This window comes from Oncorhynchus keta, chromosome 7 (genome assembly GCF_023373465.1).
Source record: "Oncorhynchus keta strain PuntledgeMale-10-30-2019 chromosome 7, Oket_V2, whole genome shotgun sequence".
NCBI classification, from domain to species: Eukaryota; Metazoa; Chordata; class Actinopteri; order Salmoniformes; family Salmonidae; genus Oncorhynchus; species Oncorhynchus keta.
In genome coordinates, this window is record NC_068427.1 from 46,214,035 (window position 1) to 46,234,281 (window position 20,247).

Below are 20,247 nucleotides of genomic sequence, written 5' to 3' on the forward strand. Positions count from 1 at the left end.
TCTCGGTTTGTTTGCTATGGGGGCTTTTGGCAATAACAGGAAATAGCTGCATTTACATTGTCAACAACTGGACTGAACTTCAGGAAGCCAGCAGTTAGGACTAAGTGAGGTACTGTTTCAAGTTATATTGTCACGTGCACAAGTGCAGCGAAATGCCTTTACTGGAAATGCACATGTGTGAGAGTGGAGATCGGCAACACTCTCTCTAGCTATACCTGAATAGGTGTTAGGTATTCAATCTTGTGTTTCCTGCTTTCATCAACTATGTGTGTAGTATTTTCATTCCATCTACAGGGTATTGTAACCATAATTGAGGTTACAGGCAATATACCGTTGGTCCTGTTAGATTGAGCACCACTCTATATAACGGCACTTCTGGCACTGCGTCTGTATACCACAGAAGGAATACATATTACCAATACAGAGAAGGGACTGGATTCATTGTTTATTCCTTTGACTCAAGTATATTACAATTAACAAGTCAATTGCATGCCAGATTTCCCTCATATATTTCAAATTCCCACAAAAAACAAATGGCACACAGTGATTGACAATGTGAACACCATTAGAAAATGTAATTTAAACATTGAGATTAATTTATACGCTTAATATAATTACAACATAAAAAGAACGGCCTAATAGAATTTGTCTCATGTGTACAGCAGCCATATAATAACAGAGTACACTACAACAGCAAATCAACTTGTAATGGGAAACTTTTCAACGTAACAAGAAAGAGAAGGACTAAATTCCCGTCAGGGTTAAACTTGGATTTGTTTGATGACCGAAATCTAAATACAAAAGTGTTTATGAAAATGGTAGATCTGCTTCTAATCATTCCTGTTCCAGAGGCAGTCTGTTCCAGAGACAGTCTGTTCCAGAGGCAGTCTGTTCCAGAGACAGTCTTTTCCAGAGACAGTGGGGAAGGGTGGCCTCCTTTCCTATTAGTCTTCGGGGTAAATAGGATCAGATACTTCTTTTTAAAATCATTAAATAAAGTTGCTTCTTTTCCCCTGTGCTTTTAGCGTATGTCTTTACTCAAGTTTTCCTATGAGGGCACTCAAACAGACCTTGGCACTCAAACAGATCTTGGCACTCAAAGTAATTGCTACTTGGAAGTATCCAACTCAAACAACTAGCACAAATGTTACACTAAGTAAAATATAAAATAAGTCACATTTGGACTAAAAGAATGGTCAGGCTGGTTCTTTTAGGTCAAATGGCAGTTTCTGCCAGTTTCTGCTATAGGTAACTGTGGGATCAGATCAGTATAATCAAACAGTTGATGATTCTGTGGGATCCTGTGGTGCACTGATGTATGGAGCTCTTATGTCAGCTACAGGCACTAATTCAGTTGCAGAGATGGACTGGTTGAGCTCCCGCAGAGAACTCTTTGTGATGTCCAGACACGAGCGTTTCAGGAGCTGGCGAACCTTCTTACCCACCAGCACGTAGATGAAGGGGTTGACGCAGCTGTTGAAATAGGCTAAGCTCGTAGCAAGAGGAAAGCCTGTCTTCAGAACAGCATGTAGGTACAGTGATGAGTTGAAGGAAAGCTCCATTAAACTAAAGATATGGAATGGTGCCCAGCACAAAAAGAAGGCCAGAATGACAGCTGAAACTGTCTTAGAAAAGCTAGACAGGCTCACAGAATCGTCAGACTGGTGGACTTTGATTGCCAGGAGAATTCCAGTCACACAGACAGCACTGAAGGGCAGTAAGAAGCACACTGCTGTACGGATGACCACCAACGTAATGTGTCTCACAGCAGCTGTATGTCTATCCTGGTCATTAAAGTTGTTGAAGCACATCACCCGGTCACGGTAACTCACAGTGTCACGGAATATCAGGGTAGGGAGGCTCAGTAGAGCAGACACCCCCCACACAGAGCCACATACGATCCAGGCTCGCCATACACTGCGACACCTCTGAGACCAGCTAAGGTGAATCAATGAGACATACCTGTCTAGACTGAGCATTGTGAGAAAGAGCACACTGGCATACATGTTCATCACAGACACAAAGGAGTTTAACTTACACATGACCAGGCCAAAGCCCCAGTGGAAGTCTCGAAGGACGTAGTCGATAGAGAAGGGTAAAAATAGCACAAACACTAAATCTGCTATAGCCATGTTCAGCAACCAGACACTGTTCACTGTCCGTTTGCTTTTAAATGCCAACACCCATATGACTGTTCCATTTCCAGTGACGCCGAGCACAAATGAAATACTATACACGACGACTGATATGATGTGCATAGCCTCCTTCTGGGAGTATACGTCTGGGGCTTTTTCTTCATCGAAGTCTCCGTACTCCAGATAATCGTAGGTGTAATTGTCGTAGTCCTCCATGCTGCAACACTACCTACCATGTGTAAGCAGAGGTCCTGCAAGATTGAGAAAGCAATACATCCTTTTAATATGTGGATTTTATTCAGTAAAACTTTTACAAGTTGCTCTTGTACGTACTGGTGTAGTTTAGAAACAATAATTATTAATTTTAACACAATGTTGTTAATTACTGTGTAACCGCCACAAGTATAAGAACTTAATATATGTTACCAGAGTTTCTGTCAACACAACAGCCTACCGTTTTGTCATAGTATCCCATAAGGTTTTTACCTCATAGATTATTCACCTGAAAGCCCTTGCACTTCTTTGACACAAATGTCCTTGTATTTATCCCGGTCACAGTTCCTCCAGTTGTTTTAGAACAGAGATTGTAAAATACAGCTGGGATGGTCCTTATCCTGTTAGAGAGTGTCATCATTAGTAAGTCGACTAGAAAAAGAGGGGATGTGGAGTGCACACACACCCTTCACACACACACACACACACACACACACACACACACACACACACACACACACACACACACACACACACACACACACACACACACACACACACACACACACACACACACACACACACACACACACACACACACACACACACAAACACACATACACACACACACAAACACACAAACAAACAAACACACACACACACACAGAAACACACACACACCCTTCACACACACACACACACACACACAAACACAAACACACACACACACACACAGAAACAAACACAAATACACACACACACACACACACACACACACACACACACACACACAAACAAAACAAACAGAAACACACACACACCCTTCACACACCCTTCACACCCTTCACACACACACACACAAACACAAACACACACACACACACAGAAACACACACACACACCCTTCACACACACACACACACACACACACACACACACACACACACAAACAAACACAAATAGACACACACACACACAAACAAACACAGAAACACACACACACCCTTCACACACACACACACAAAATCAGGAAATCATCCTGCTTGTCTGTTTCTTCTGGGCATTAACATAAACTTGTGACCTTTAAACACAGGAACCCTCCAACCTACACAAATGTGGACAACATGGTGTCTTCAGTCTCAGTTCCTCTAATGTAGACCTTGAAGGTTTATAGTCAGATATAAACTGACGGCAACAGTAGAAACACGTAAAACCCGGTACAACATAATCTTCCATTTAACTGCAGGCCTAATAAAAATTTATTTTGTTTTAAAATAATTTGCCACATGATACAGTATGTGAGCTATGAAACTATTACTAACATAGACATGCGTGGGCTGTGCGTATTCTATAAAATACAGATAACACTGATTGATCAGAAAAAAATGACATCTAATATTTTGCGGATGCTGTCCATTTTCCTATGCGTTATCCAACAGCCACGAAAGCCTAGTCTACTTATACAGTAGCCTATATATATATATACACATACCTTCCAGTCGCTGAAAGTTACTATGTCCTGCCAATCCTCTCCGAGTTGGAATCACCCAAAATCTAAACTTTTAGAAGTTCAACGGCGTAAACGTAGTTAGGCTACAGCAACTGCCAATACTTTACCATTTGTCTCATTCGGTGATACGTTTCATTGAAATTCCAAACTCCATCCCTATTTTATCACTGGAGTTTGGGTATTGTTCCTGTTCGGGTATCTTCGTTAGTCTGTGCTGTGCATAAACCCGTTACGCCATAATACATATTGGAGGAGTTGTGTTGTCGTTCGGTAGGCGCGTCCACTGACGCCTCACTTGCGCTGTATAAGAATGAGGAGTACTGGGGTAAAGGAATGCCTTGTGTAAGATTGTACAATTGCTATACTTGTAGTCTGTCAAAAAAAAAAAAGATCGCATGATTTATAGGACAGTTCAGGACGGATTTCCGACTGGTTGACAACTGGCAATGAAATCTCAGAGGTTCTAAGCCCCAACCTACAATGGAACATTTATACAATCTAACCAACCAACATGATTTACTGTAGTGTAGCACATCATACAGGAGCAGCTCAATATACCGAGTCTAAATCAGTCTGAATCAAAAACAAATTTTAAAAAAGACTCCGGTAAGTAACACTGGTCATCACGAATACAGATATGGCATTATTTGGATGTTTTACAATCACTCCTTATCATCTTGTGCAGATTTTAGATTTGGTGTCAAGTATAAGTTATGAAATGAAAATCCTCAGCATTCCAAAGTTGTCTGATTGATTGATGAAGATAAAAAATCCGTTGGTGCAAATTAAATCTCCAAACGATGTCCTTTAGGTGGAGCACTGCTCACGTATTACCCCCGCTTGCGTCGTGAGATAACAAAACAGGCTTTTCTCTTATCTCGGCCAAGCGACCATCCCACTGCAGACCCATTTAGCCCTGAGTGAGGAGCTGTCAGATCCTGCAGGACCATTTAAATTTGAGTTGTTTAGCAGACACTCTTATCCAGAGCAACTAGGGTTAAGTGCCTTGCTCAAGGGCACATTGACGGGTTAGGATTCAAACCAGCGACCTTTCGGTTACTGGTCCAAAAAGAAACGCTAGACTACCTGACGCCTCATGATAGGATATGTGTGTGTGTGTGTGTGTGTGTGTGTGTGTGTGTGTGTGTGTGTGTGTGTGTGTGTGTGTGTGTGTGTGTGTGTGTGTGTGTGTGTGTGTGTGTGTGTGTGTGTGTGTGTGTGTGTGAAATTGTTGGACCCATACATTATTTGAACTGGACTTGCTGGGCGCTGTCTTGTAAACATGATTGAAATACTGCCTTCTGTGAGCATTTCCTTGACTGCTTAAAGTGCTGTGGACATTAAATCTGAAGGTGCCACGTGTTTTATGCAAAGCTTTATCAAATATTTAAAACACAGAAATGCAGGCAATCATGGACATTGATTGTGTCCTTTGAACTCTAGCCTTAGCGAAGCAGATATACTCTCCCACGAGCTCCGATCGTAAAGCATCATGTATCACACACACCATTTCCCAATACAGATCGTAGTTTAGTATAGACTTTGGTCAATCAACAAAATCCCACTAATGTTGCTGCATTTGAATGAACACTCTGTTTAAGGGAAGGACACGATGATTGACAAAAACAATGCCCAATTATTAGCTCTTCAACTGTTATGATGTTTATCACTGTGAGATTAGACAGAGATAGGCACTGTGGAGCAGAATACAGTAAATGTATAATAATCCGTCTGTAAAATACATAGGACATACACATTAGCCTACCCACCATATCTCAAAACTGCTCACTATTTATTTTGACTATGTAAAATTACAATGGGAATCAGGATAGACATGACATGATACACTACAATAGATGAATGCAGTAGTAGGGACGGGAGGCAGTTCAAGCTGATGATCTCTGGGATGCGGCAATGCCGGGATATCTTCCCTGTGGAAAAAGCACTTGCTTGTACTTTTAAAGCTCGTGCACGAGCCTGTGCTATGTGCGCGCGGGCAAAGCGTGGATTTATATTGAATTGTAAAACACCGCACTTGCGCGGATGCAGCATAGGAGTCTGCTCGTTGGTTTCAGGTGTCTGGCCATCGCCTTCCATTCGCCCCGCGCCCGATGCTGCCATAGTCATCTCCCACACTGACTGGATACATGAAGACTTTCCCGTAAACGACATCTCCCCCGCTATAACGGGCCGGAAGATCATTACTGCGTTGACGTGTTGATATACATGTATTTAAAATATCAAATATGAATCATGCATTTGATATTTCTAGCAAATTTGCTCGTGAGCATCCTTGCAGCCGGACTCCATTCATCCATAGCATCAATCGGTATGTAGCCTACTTGCATGTTCTTAGCCCAGTCAGAACGGTATCAGGTACATCTAATAACTTGCATGTTTGTGTCATTATCTGATAGATATGATTGATATGTTCGTTTTTCTCCCTATGCTGTTTCTAATTTGTGACGGAAGTGTCTGGCCCGGAGGACAAGTCTTTTTAAGTGACGTTGAGAGAGTGGGCTCGGTATCTTTTTGTTTAGGTTATGAACATGAAATATATCTAAATTAACCTGTGAGGAATGTTTGACATGAACTCCTTTTAACTCTAGACCTACCATTTTGTCCAGTTATTACTGGGTATTTTCCAGAACATTTCAGAGGAGCCAGCAAGAATAGTGCACTCTATATGTGCTCTGGGTCATTAGACACCATTAGACATGCACCTGTCTGGGGAGTGGACATGACTTTTTATTTCTGATACCAGTGCTATGGCCAAATATCTAAATGTTGCTATGGTTACGCCCATTGGGACTATGCCAGAACGCGAGTGTTCGTTTCGGAGCAGGATGACACGTCTGTTTATTTTTGAAACTATTGCTGTGGCTCTAATGGTTCCATGTCCTAATATGAAACCAAACTAAAATCAGTGCAAGGCAATAAGATAATGGTGACTAAATTCCAGAGGGGATGAGTCATGAATAGGAGTTACTATGAGTGTGACGTAAGGAGGACAAATGAGTGTGTGCCGGGGGTTGAAAAGGCAGTTGTTTTCACGAACCAAGCTCGGCTTTTATTGTATTGTAATAAAAGTCTATTTGAACTCACAGGCTCCGGTATTTGAGAATGATTATTGACTGAATATTTCCACGACATTATTAGTAGCTCAAAGAAGATCAAACACCTTTTATAAACTGCTGATCTTTGAGATGTTATTTACCAGCATTGACCTTATCAAGGCGCTTATATTATGAATTGAACGGTGCTTTTTTCCAATAGTAGAATTATATTATATTATGAATTGAACAGTGCTATTTCCAATAGTAGAATAATATTCAACAAAACATAAAGTACTCTACCCGGTCTGTCATATTCAATTGATCTGATTCTTGATCTGAGTCAACTAGAGATTTATGTAATGGAATTTCACATTATTTTGAGTTTTTATAATTGTGTATTTCAATGTAAGCATAGCATTTTTATGAGAATCCCCAGGTATCATTTTTAGGTAGATTGAAAAATGTATATCACAGTTTACTGCCATACCCTGTATAATCAAATGGTCTGAATACACAACATTATACAGTAATATGTACTTCGCTCTCTCTCCTCTGTATCCAGGAGGAATGGGGAAGTCATGAGCACTTCCTGTAGTAGCAGCATGTTCTACATGATTGACAGGCTTCCTTATGTGGGGGCTATGCAGAGTGCCAACTGACTGTCACATGCTTGTGTGGTGGTGTATCTCCTCTTCTGCACTTTCTCAAGGAGGAGAGAATGAGGTGGTGGAGAGAGACGCAGAACCATTATTGTCGGAGCGAGAGGCAACTGCAGCAGCGGCCACAGACAACACAAGTCACAGTGCGGCTGAGCATGTGATCACTTACCCCTCTCGGCTCATCTATTACCTGAAGGAGGACTCAGAGAGCACTTACCATGACCTGGACACCCGGGCTAGAAACCAGGGCACAGAGGGTCATGACCAGGTACGACAACATACCACACTGATATGCATATGGCCATCCAATTACAGCCTCAGAGTTGCTGTGAGGTTATACTTGTCAATGGAAGTACACGTGATAAAGTAAACTGATGAATGGGTATACTTTGATTGAAATGATGGCCTGGACGGAATCATCAATGAGAGCATTGTGAGGGTGATTAACTATTTTACTTGATATGCAAGGGACTTACTTAACTTGGATTGGCAGTGACGTTGGCATGCCATTCCTGACAGTCATTATTACAGTTGCAATTTCTCAATGTAATACCCATGGCTATAAGATTCTAATTATTTGGTTATTAACTAATAATAATTATAATAATACATTTCATTTGTATAGCTCTATATCTACTCTTACCATTATCAAGGGTGACCATTCTCCCAATATACCTACAATTAGAAAGGAAAACAACTTGATAAGAAGAGAAAACAGTGACCTGTGTTTAACATTCTGTCTGTTCCACAGGCAGTCCATCTTGCCCAAGCCAGTTTCCAGTTAGATGCCTTTGGCTCCAAATTTGTACTGGACCTAACGTTAAACAAGTAAGAGCTTTTATCTACCTTAAACCTCACTGTTCTTACTCAATACAGTTTTGTCAGCAGGCTGATATTTTAGCTTATGAAATAGGCATGGGTATTTGCTAACAGTGATGAATATGGGAATTTGGGTGTTGCACTGCTCTTGGTTTTTCATGTTTTACAGCAAGGTCTTTTTATATGAACTTAAGGAGTCAATTTCTGAGCAGTCTTCCATTTTGAAACAGATCCAGTTTGTGGAACACATCCAACTACAGTTTCTGTTGTTCAGGTCATGGTTACAACAGTAGCCACATTTTGCATGGCTGCCAGGCTATACTCATTGATACGGAGAGCACCATATTGGGCTGAGTGGGACATCTTTAAATCAAAAGTGACAGACCCCATGATTCCTGGGAGTTCTATGTGAACTCCTGGGAGTTCTATGTGAACTCCTGGGAGTTCTATGTGAACTCCTGGGAGTTCTATGTGAACTCCTGGGAGTTCTATGTGAACTCCTGGGAGTTTTATGTGAACTCCTGGGAGTTCTAACTCACTAGTAATGAGGTGTATTAAAGGAAGATACCTAATCAGTTGTACAACTGAATGCATTCAACTGAAATGTGTCTTCCACATTTAACCCAACCCCTCTGAATCAGAGAGATGCGGAGGACTGCCTTAATCAACATTCACCACGCCCAAGGAACAGTGTGTTAACTGCCTTGCACAGGGGTAGAACGACAGATTTTTACCTTGTCAGCTCGCGGATTCAATCACGCAACCTTTCAGTTACTGGCCCAACTCTCCTTATCCGCCAGGCTACCTGCCGCCTCATGTGAATGATTCATGCAGGGCCTCACGTAGATAATGGGGTCTGCTATGGCGATTGAACAGGTCATCTTGAGAGAGAGAGACTGCCTGTTTGTCTCATCACCTGTAGACTTCATATTGCGACCACCATCAGTCTTCTCAGCACTGTCACATGAACAACATTAGCTCCTATGACTGTGAACATACATTATGGTGTGGGCTGACTATAACAAGCTAAATGAACACTTATAGAATGAGCATGGCAAATGCATTGTCTTTTCAAGTGAATAGAGGAATTGGGAAGCATGGAGACACATGGCAGACATTGACTACTGAAGGTGGTGTGGTCTGATGACCATGTGAAAGTGGTGTGGTCTGATGACCATGTGAAAGTGGTGTGGTCTGATGACCATGTGAAGGTAGCGTGGTCTGATGACCATGTGAAAGTGGTGTGGTCTGATGACCATGTGAAGGTAGCGTGGTCTGATGACCATGTGAAGGTAGCGTGGTCTGATGACCATGTAAAGTGGTGTGGTCTGATGACCATGTGAAGGTAACGTGGTCTGATGACCATGTAAAGTGGTGTGGTCTGATGACCATGTAAAGTGGTGTGGTCTGATGACCATGTGAAGGTGGTGTGGTCTGATGACCATGTGAAGGTAGTGTGGTCTGATGACCATGTGAAGGTAGCGTGGTCTGATGACCATGTGAAGGTGGTGTGGTCTGATGACCATGTGAAGGTAATGTGGTCTGATGACCATGTGAAAGTGGCGTGGTCTGATGACCATGTGAAGGTAGTGTGGTCTGATGACCATGTGAAAGTGGCGTGGTCTGATGACCATGTGAAAGTGGCGTGGTCTGATGACCATGTGAAGGTAGCGTGGTCTGATGACCATGTGAAGGTTATGTGGTCTGATGACCATGTGAAGGTAGCGTGGTCTGATGACCATGTAAAGTGGTGTGGTCTGATGACCATGTAAAGTGGTGTGGTCTGATGACCATGTGAAGGTAGCATGGTCTGATGACCATGTAAAGTGGTGTGGTCTGATGACCATGTGAAGGTTACGTGGTCTGATGACCATGTAAAGTGGTGTGGTCTGATGACCATGTAAAGTGGTGTGGTCTGATGACCATGTGAAGGTAGCGTGGTCTGATGACCATGTAAAGGTGGTGTGGTCTGATGACCATGTGAAGGTAGTGTGGTCTGATGACCATGTGAAGGTAGCGTGGTCTGATGACCATGTGAAGGTGGTGTGGTCTGATGACCATGTGAAGGTAGTGTGGTCTGATGACCATGTGAAGGTAGCGTGGTCTGATGACCATGTGAAGGTAGCGTGGTCTGATGACCATGTGAAGGTGGTGTGGTCTGATGACCATGTGAAGGTAATGTGGTCTGATGACCATGTGAAGGTAGTGTGGTCTGATGACCATGTGAAGGTAGCGTGGTCTGATGACCATGTGAAGGTGGTGTGGTCTGATGACCATGTGAAGGTAATGTGGTCTGATGACCATGTGAAAGTGGCGTGGTCTGATGACCATGTGAAGGTAGTGTGGTCTGATGACCATGTGAAAGTGGCGTGGTCTGATGACCATGTGAAGGTTACGTGGTCTGATGACCATGTGAAGGTAGCGTGGTCTGATGACCATGTAAAGTGGTGTGGTCTGATGACCATGTAAAGTGGTGTGGTCTGATGACCATGTGAAGGTAGCATGGTCTGATGACCATGTAAAGTGGTGTGGTCTGATGACCATGTGAAGGTTACGTGGTCTGATGACCATGTAAAGTGGTGTGGTCTGATGACCATGTAAAGTGGTGTGGTCTGATGACCATGTGAAGGTAGCGTGGTCTGATGACCATGTAAAGGTGGTGTGGTCTGATGACCATGTGAAGGTAGTGTGGTCTGATGACCATGTGAAGGTAGCGTGGTCTGATGACCATGTGAAGGTGGTGTGGTCTGATGACCATGTGAAGGTAGCGTGGTCTGATGACCATGTAAAGTGGTGTGGTCTGATGACCATGTAAAGTGGTGTGGTCTGATGACCATGTGAAGGTGGTGTGGTCTGATGACCATGTGAAGGTAGTGTGGTCTGATGACCATGTGAAGGTAGCGTGGTCTGATGACCATGTGAAGGTGGTGTGGTCTGATGACCATGTGAAGGTGGCGTGGTCTGATGACCATGTGAAGGTAGTGTGGTCTGATGACCATGTGAAGGTAGCGTGGTCTGATGACCATGTGAAGGTGGTGTGGTTTGATGACCATGTGAAGGATAGCAGTAGAGATGGGGGAAGTGGTCATGTGGATCAATGCTGTCAGAGGAAGAGGGTTGATGTTCCTGTTTGCCAGGGGCCAGATGTTGACACTCTGTTTGGAGACGTTTGACCATGGGTCCACTATGCCTTAATCACTGTCATTACAGAGGGAGTAGGGATTGTGGTAGTTTATAGCCATGTAATCTAGAACCATGTAGCTGGGTGTATAGATTAGCACCTGACCCTCACACACACACACACACACACACACACACACACACACACACACACACACACACACACACACACACACACACACACACACACACACACACACACACACACACACACACACACACACACACACACACACACACACACACACACACACACACGCACACACACACACACACGCACACACACACACGCACACACACACATACACACATACACAGTAAACTACAGCAGGAAGCATGTAGAGACATGAGGGATTGATGTCCTGTCCCTGACCTGAGAACTTAACAATCTCCGGTCCTCACAACACAAACTAGTTTTGATGTTACTCTCAGTCCCAACACTCACAATTGCACAACAGGCTTTGAACAATGGGGTTTAAGCAAGAACACAAGTGTTTTTTTGATCAGATAATAATTACACAACAAACCTGGGCGGCGTGGCAGCAGGTAGCCTAGCGGTTAAGAGCGTTGGGCCAGTAACCGAAAGGTCGCTGGTTCGAATCCCTGAGCTGACTAGTTAAAAACAAATTTGTTGATATGCCCTTGAGTAAGGCTCAACAACCCTAATTGCACATGTAAGTCGTTCTGGATAAGAACGTCTGTTTAATGATTAACTACGTCAATCTGCAGAAGAGAAGCTGTGCTTTGTGACCAGATTCTATGTTGTTCTTCATTGTTTGTGAGTGAGCTTACTTTGGTGCATGTTTTTCGTTGTCTGTGTCTATGGGTAGGATGAATTGTGTTCACTGTTGTAGCTGCGACAGTGCTGATCTAAATATAGATAGGTCTGCAACCCTCCAATGGGCACAACTTCTACCCCCTTCTCACTGCTACCTGTCACTATTGCACCTGGAGAACATATTTTCAGCATAATGGAGTTTCATATTCTTAAAGGAATAGTCCACCCAAATTTCAAAATGACATGTCGATTTCTTTCCCTCTAAGCATTTGTGGCACACATCCCATTCAAGTCATGCTACTGATATATTAGCATTTTTTGGTGCATCATGTTCATATCATCTATAAGTGACATTGTTGAGCTTCACAGTCAATTTTAGATACTTTCGGACGATGTGGACACGACCAGCAAAAATTGTGAATATTGGTATCATGACTTGAATGGGATTTGTGCAATTAAATGTTAGCATTTGGAAACAGTGTCAGGAAAATAAAACCAAAGCATGGATTGCTGTCATACCTTTTCCATAGACATATTACAGGGCAAGAAAACCCATGTTTAATTTTGTAATTTGGGTGAATTTGTAACGATTCTCATTGGTGGAAGAAGGTGAGGACCAAGGTGCAGCGTGGTAAGTGTTCATGATTTTAAATATAATCAAAACAGAACACTAAACAAAATAACAACTAGGAAGACCGAACAAACGAAGCAGTCCTGTCTGGTGATGACACACAAAACAGAAAATAAACACCCACGAAACACAGGTGGAAAAAGGCTAACGAAGTATGATTCTTGGATTGGCTATATATGATTTCCAGGGTAAATTACCAATACTATACACACCTAACTCCTTTTGTGGACAACATTCAGCTGTTGCTGGCAGTTCTAAGATGGAAGATGGAAGAATAACAACCATGTAGTGACTATCAGGTGTGTTCCAGAAAATATACCGTTCACAAGTCAAAGCAGCCACAGTTGCATTATTAAACCTTAGTCCCCCGATCCCCCGATCCCCCCCCGATCCCCCCCACCACCAAAAAAAAAAATGTTGGCTACCGTGTCAGACTCATCACACTCTGATACTTACATTGTGGTCAGCGCTTACAAGATTCACTGTCAATGCTGGTACAGCATCCATCTTCAGGATTAGCTTTCTGGCAAGACCCATTGAATGTTCTCTCCAATTGATAAGCAACTTCACTCAAAATGTGACATGCTCATAATTTTCGGTGCAGCCTGTCCACCCGAAATGAAAAGCAGCCAATACAGTCAGATGTCTTCATTCTTCGGAAAATAGTGGTAGGTTAATTTTACGCTATGGCAACCAGTCACAACACAGTGTGCTTTCGCCGGCATGCTGGTAAGTAGCTTGCTAGCTAACAGTCACACCACAGACGAAAGGTTACCACTATCTTTGGTCGTACGTTCTGCTTATGGTTTGTAAACGACGCCAAAGCAAGGTGTAGACATGAAACATGACATAATACAGAACATTAATAGACAAGAACAGCTCAAGGACAAAATTACATAATAATTTTTTAAAGACATGTAGCCTACATATCAATACATACAGACAAACTATCTAGGTAAAATAGGGGAGAGGCGTTGTGCCACGAGGTGTTGCTTTATCTGTCTAAAATAATAGGTTTGCTGTTTATTTGAGCAATATGAGATGGAAGGAAGTTCCATGCAATAAGGGCTCTATATAATACTGTATGCTCTCTTGAATTTGTTCTGGATTTGGGAACTATGAAAAGACCCCTGGTGGCATGTCTGGTGGGATAAGTGTGTGTGTCAGAGCTGTATGTATGTTGACTATGCAAACAATTTGGGATTTTCAACACATTAATGTTTCTTATAAAAGAAGAAGTGATGGAGTCAGTCTCTCCTCAACTCTTAGCCAAGAGAGACTGATATTTACAGTATTAATATTAGCACTCTGATTACAATGAAGAGCAGAACGTGCCAGTCTGTTCTGGGCCAGCTGCAACTTAACTAGGTCTTTCCTTGCAGCACTGGACCACACGACTGGACAATAATCAAGATCAGACAAAACTAGAGCCTGCAGAACTTGCTTTGTGGAGTGTGGTGTCAAAAAAGCAGAGCATCTCTTTATTACGGCCAGATCTCTCCCCATCTTTACAACCATTGAATCTGTATGTTTTGACCATGACAGTTTACAATCTAAGGTAACACCAAGTCATTTAGTCTCCTCAACTTGTTCAACAGCCACACCATTCATTACCAGATTCAGCTGAGGTCTCAAACTTAGGTAATGATTTGTACCAAATACAATGCTCTCAGTTTTAGAGATGTTCAGGACCAGTTTATTACTGGCCACCCATTCCTAAACAGACTGCAACTCTTTGTTAAGGGTTTCAGTGACTTCATTAGCTGTGGTTACTGATGCGTAAAATGGTTGAATCATCAGCAGGTTATGATTATGGTCAATAATATCTAACAGTACAGCGCCCCACAATCTTCTAATTATCCATTTATTTCACCCAATCATCAGTCATTTGTGTCAGTGCAGTACATGTTGAGTGCCCTTCTCTATAAGCATGCTGAAAGTCTGTTGTTCATTTGTTTACAGAGAAATAGCATTGTAGTAGGTCAAACACCATTTTTTCCCCCAACAGTTTGCTAAGACTTGGCAGCAAGCTGATAGCTCTGCTGTTACAACTAGTAAAGGCCACTTTACCACTCTTGGGTAGTGGAATGACTTTGGCCTCCCTCCAGGACTGAGGACAATGACTTTCCTCTAGGCTCAGATTAAAGATGACAGATAGGAGTGGCTATAGAGTCAGCTACCATCCTCAGTAGCTTTCCATATTTGTCAATTGTCAATGCCAGGAGGTTTGTCATTATTGATCGATAACAATACTTTTTTGACCTCTCCCACAATAACTTTACAGAATTCAAGCTTGCAATGCATGAATACAATGAAGTCATTAAAATAATTGGCAACATCAAATGGTTTTGTGATGAACAAGCCATCTGATTGTATGAAAGATGGAGTTGAATGTCTTTCTGCACGTAATTCCACTTAAAGTACTCCAAAGTTTTTTTTCCAACATTCTTTAGATCATTGATCTTGGCTTCATAATACAGTTTATTCTTCTTTTTGTTGAGTTTAGTCACATAATTTCTCAATTTGCAGTAAAATGTGCAGCCAGACTTATTAGCCACTCCTTTTGCCCCATCTCGTTCAACCATACAGTTTTTCAATTCCTCATCAATCCATGGAGCCTTCACAGTTCTAACAGTCAGTTTCTTCTTATGGGTGCAGGGGCAGTATTGAGTAGCTTGGATGAAAGGTGCCCAGAGTAAACGGCCTGCTCCTCAGTCCCTGTTGCTAATATATGCATATTATTAGTAGTATTGGATGGTAAACACTCTGAAGTTTCTAAAACTATTTGAATGATGTCTGTGAGTATAACAGAACTCATATGGCAGGCGAAAACCTGAGAAAAATCCAACCAGGAAGTGGGAAATCTGAGGTTGGTCGATTTTCAACTCATTGACTATCGAATATACAGTGTCTATGGGATCATATTGCACTTCCTAAGGCTTCCACTAGATGTCAACAGTCTTTAGAACCTTGTTTGATGCTTATACTGTGAAGGAGGGGGGAATAGGAGCTGAATAAGTCAGAGGTCTGCTAGAGTGGCATGAGCTGATCACGCGCATGTGAGGGTTAGTTTGCGTTCCATTGCATTTCTCCGGTTGAAACATTATTGAAGATTTATGATAAAAACATCCTAAAGATTGATTCTGTACTTCGTTTGACATGTTTCTACGAACTGTAATATGACTTTTTGTCCAAACTTTCGCCTGGACCTGCCCGCGCGTCGTGAGTTTGATTGTGTACTAAACGCACAAACAAAAAGGAGGTATTTGGACATAAATGATGGACTTTATCAAACAAATCAAACATTTATTGTGGAACTGGGATTCCAGGGAGTGTATTCTGATGAAGATCATCAAAGGTAAGTGAATATTTAAAATGCTATTTCTGACTTCTGTTGACTCCACAACATGGTGGATATCTGTTTGGCTTGTTTTGTTGTCTGAGAGCTGTACTCAGATTATTTCATGGTGTGCTTTTTCCGTAAAGTTTTAAAAAATCTGACACAGTGCTTGCATTAAGGAGAAGTATATCTATAATTCTGTGCATAATGCTTGTATCTCTTATCAAAGTTTATTATGAGTATTTCTGTAAATTGATGTGGCTCTCTGAAAATTCACCTGATGTTTTTCGAGGCACAACATTACTGACCATAAAGCACCAATGTAAACTGAGATTTTTGGATATAAATATGAACTTTATCAAACAAAACATACATGTATTGTGTAACATGAAGTCCTCTGAGTGTCATTACATTTACATTTTTACATTTAAGTCATTTAGCAGACGCTCTTATCCAGAGCGACTTACAAATCTGATGAAGATCATCAAAGGTTAGTGATTAATTTTATCTCTATTTCTGCTTTGGCTGGAAAATGGCTATATGTGTTTTTGGGACTAGGCTCTGACCTAACATAATCATATGGTGTGCTTTCCCTGTAAAGCATTTTTGAAATCGGACACAATGGGTAGATTAACAAGAAGTCAAGCTTTAATTTGGTGTATTGCACTTGTGAATGTTTGAAAGTTAAATATTTAAAAAAAATATTTTTGAATTTCGCAATCTGCCTTTTCAGCGGATGTTGTCGAGGCAGAACCCCTAACAAGTTAAGAGTCGCAGCAAAATATTTTGTACGATCTCTTATACACTATTTAACGACCAGCTGTTTGAACTTTGGGTTTCCCGGAAATGGCCACTATTCTGTGATCCAGCTTTAGAACAAAGTTCTACAGTATTAGTAAAAATGTGATCGATACATGAGGATGATCTTGTTCCTGTAGTGTTCGTAAACACCCTGGTAGGTTGATTCATAACCTGAACCAGATTACAGGCACTGGTTACATTAAGAAGCTTTGTCTCGAGCGGACAGCTTGATGAAAACCAGTCAATATTCAGGTCCCCAAGAAAGTAGACCTCTGTGTTTACATAACATACATTTTCAAGGATTTCACACATATTATTTAGAGACTGACTGTTAGCATTTGGTGGCCTATAGAAACACCCCAAAAGAAAAGGCTTTAGATCCTGCATCCACACTTCAATAAGCCTTGACATAAGATCTTCTAAAGTATGACATGGAATTGGCTCTGAATATATACAGCAACACTTCCCCCATAAGCATTTCTTTCTCTTCTATAGATTTTATGTCCTTGTTTTGCTACTGCTGTATCATCAAATTAATTATTTAAGTGAGTCTCAGAAATGGATAATATATTAATGTTATCTGATGCTAGCAAGTTACTGATTTCATGAACCTTATTTCTAAGGCTACATATATTCATATGGGCTATTTTCAGCCGTTTTCTGAGGGCCTGATAGACATAATACTGAAAAGAGCAAACAAAGCAAAATAAAAAATATACATTCAGCAGTCCATTAATCAATATATGTGTGTGTGTGTGTGTGTGTGCGTGCTGCGGGGTTGAAGCTACGAAAACCATAGGCTTGGCTCTCTCATCCCCTCCAGGCTTCTGGGAGGGAGGTTTGACAATGAGCCTGTCATAGCGGATGTAGGCCATGTCAACCCACACGCTCTGGCAGCTTTCATGACAGGATCAGTTCTTTCCTCTTCTGGCGCACAGCTTCAGGATAGTCCTCGTTAAGGAAGATATACAGTGTCTTACAAAAGTATTCATCCCCCTTGGTGTTTTTCCTATTTTGTTGCGTTACACCCTCTAATTTAAATGGATGTTTATTTGGACTTCATGTAATGGACACAAAATAGTCCAAATAGGTGAAGTGAAATGAAAAAAATAAAACTTGTTTCAAGAAATTCCCCAAAATAAAAAACGAGAAAAGTGGTGCATGCTGTCACGATGGGTGAGTGATGGGTGAGGAGTCAAACGCAGAGAGCAAAGTAAACGGGAAAAAACGCTTTAATGTCCTTAACAAAGTAACAGGTTCAAAAATGGGTGAAGCCCTAAACACAGGTGCAAACAAACCCAAAACCTAGTTACACAAACCCGGACAGCGAAAACCCAAAACCGACGATACACCACAAACGTAACAAACACAACAAGCCCGCACAAACACCAGCGGGCAAAACTAACTTAAATAACACCCATCCCAAAACCCCAACAAGGAACAGGTGAAAACAATTAGACAAAAACAAACGAAAAGGAAAAAGGGATCGGTGGCAGCTAGTAGACCGGCGACGACGACCGCCGAGTGCCACCCGAACAGGAAGGGGAACCACCTTCGGTGGTATTCGTGACACATGCATATGTTATCACTTCCTTTGCTATGAAGCCCCTAAATAAGATCTGGTGCAACCAATTACCTTCAGAAGTCACACAATTAGTTAAATAAAGTCCACCTATGTGCAATCTAAGTGTCACATGATCGCAGTACATTTTCACGTGTTCTGAAACGCCCCAGAGTCTGCAACACCACTAAGGAAGGGGTACCACCAAGCAAGCAAGACCAAGGAGCTCTCCAAACAGGTCAGGGACATAGTTGTTGAGAGGGCCGCCCAGCAAAACTCACGGACCAGGCAAGGAGGGCGTTAATCAGAGAAGCAACAAAGAGACCAAAGATAACCCTGAACGAGCTGCAACGCTCCACAGCGGAGATTGGAATATCTCTCCATAGGACCATTTTAAGTCATACACTCCACAGATCTGGGCTTTACGGAAGAGTGCCGAGAAAAAAAGCCATTGTTTAAAGACAAAAACGAGCAACAGGTTTCGTGTTCGCCCAAAGGCATGTGGGAGACTCCCCAAACATATGGAAGAAGGGACTCTGATCAGATGAGACTAAATTGAGCTTTATGGCCATCAAGGAAAACGCTATGTCTGGCGCAAACCCAACACCTCTCATCACCCCGAGAATGCCATCCCATCCCACAGCATCATGCTGTGGGGATGTTTTTCATCAGCAGGGACTGGGAAACTGATCAGAATTAAAGGAATGATGGATGGTGCTAAATACAGGGAAATTCTTGAGGGAAATCTGTTTTAGTCTTCCAGAGATTTGAGACTGGGACGGAGGTTCACCTTCCAGCAGGACAATGACACTAAGCATACTGCTAAAGCAACACTCGAGTGGTTTAAGGGGAAACAGTTAAATGTCTTGGAATGGCCTAGTCAAAGTCCCCATAGCATCACTATTCAATTCTGAGCAGAGCTGATTATTTCCATGTGTCAGAGACATAGCAATGACAGCATCACGTGTCAGTGAATTTGGGCTGGAGCTGGTCCGGTGCCAGGCCCCAGAACCTCCTGCAGTTTCTGGTCTCCCCCTCTCTTCTAACACTGCATTGTCAGTCTCCTGTGGACTCAAAGACCTCAGGGAAGGACTCCCTCCTCTTTAGCTACACACACATAAACACTCATACACACTGACTGCACATTGCACACTGCGACGTGTACTTCCACCGGCCTCCCTTCTCCCCACACTCCACTCTCCACTCCACACACACACACACACACACACACACACACACACACACACACACACACACACACACACACACACACACACACACACACACACACACACACACACACACATCTTTGCATTCCACTGATCCAGCCCACCAGACTCTGCAATGCTGCACTCCCCCCCTCTTTCTATCGCTCTCTCTCTCTCTCTCTCACTTTCTCCCCATCTCTCTCTCTCTCTCTCTCTCTCTCTCTCTCTCTCTCTCTCTCTCTCTCTCTCTCTCTCTCTCCCTGTCTCATCCATCAAGCTAAAAATAGCCCTTCACTGGTGCTTTGGCCATCAAGGAAAACGCTATGTCTGGCGCAAACCCAACACCTCTCATCACC

The 20,247-nt window shown here is 42.3% G+C and overlaps 2 protein-coding genes across 7 annotated transcripts in view; one reads left to right on the plus strand and one right to left on the minus strand.

Moving 5' to 3' along the window:
• Window positions 1-432: 432 nt before the first annotated feature.
• LOC118386406 (chemerin-like receptor 2) lies at window positions 433-4,687 on the minus strand. Of its 3 annotated transcripts, none has more exons than XM_035774139.2 (3): window positions 3,841-4,687; window positions 2,622-2,749; window positions 433-2,386 (listed from the first exon to the last, which is right to left on the minus strand). In XM_035774139.2, the coding sequence occupies exon 3, from the start codon at window positions 2,349-2,351 to the stop codon at window positions 1,275-1,277; it is 1,077 nt and encodes a 358-aa protein (XP_035630032.1). In that variant the 5' UTR covers window positions 2,352-2,386; window positions 2,622-2,749; window positions 3,841-4,687; the 3' UTR covers window positions 433-1,274. The 3 variants fall into 3 exon arrangements, with proteins under 3 accessions (XP_035630032.1, XP_035630034.1, XP_035630031.1); XM_035774141.2 differs by having other exon boundaries at window positions 2,638-2,749; window positions 3,966-4,684; XM_035774138.2 differs by having other exon boundaries at window positions 2,638-2,749; window positions 3,841-4,684.
• A 1,121-nt stretch (window positions 4,688-5,808) lies between these two features.
• Window positions 5,809-20,247, plus strand: part of LOC118386444 (disintegrin and metalloproteinase domain-containing protein 23-like) — a 60,474-nt gene continuing 46,035 nt past the window's right edge. For 3 of the 4 annotated variants that reach the window (XR_008140220.1, XR_008140219.1, XM_052523020.1), the window contains exons 1-3: window positions 5,810-6,187; window positions 7,624-7,841; window positions 8,325-8,401. Coding sequence is in view for 2 of the 4 variants with exons in the window: in XM_052523020.1 (XP_052378980.1) it covers window positions 6,112-6,187; window positions 7,624-7,841; window positions 8,325-8,401 (371 nt within the window). In the remaining 2 variants the exon portion in view is untranslated. Of the gene's footprint in view, window positions 6,188-7,623; window positions 7,842-8,324; window positions 8,402-20,247 lie in introns of all 4 variants that reach the window. The other variant, XM_052523021.1, reaches the window with a different exon arrangement.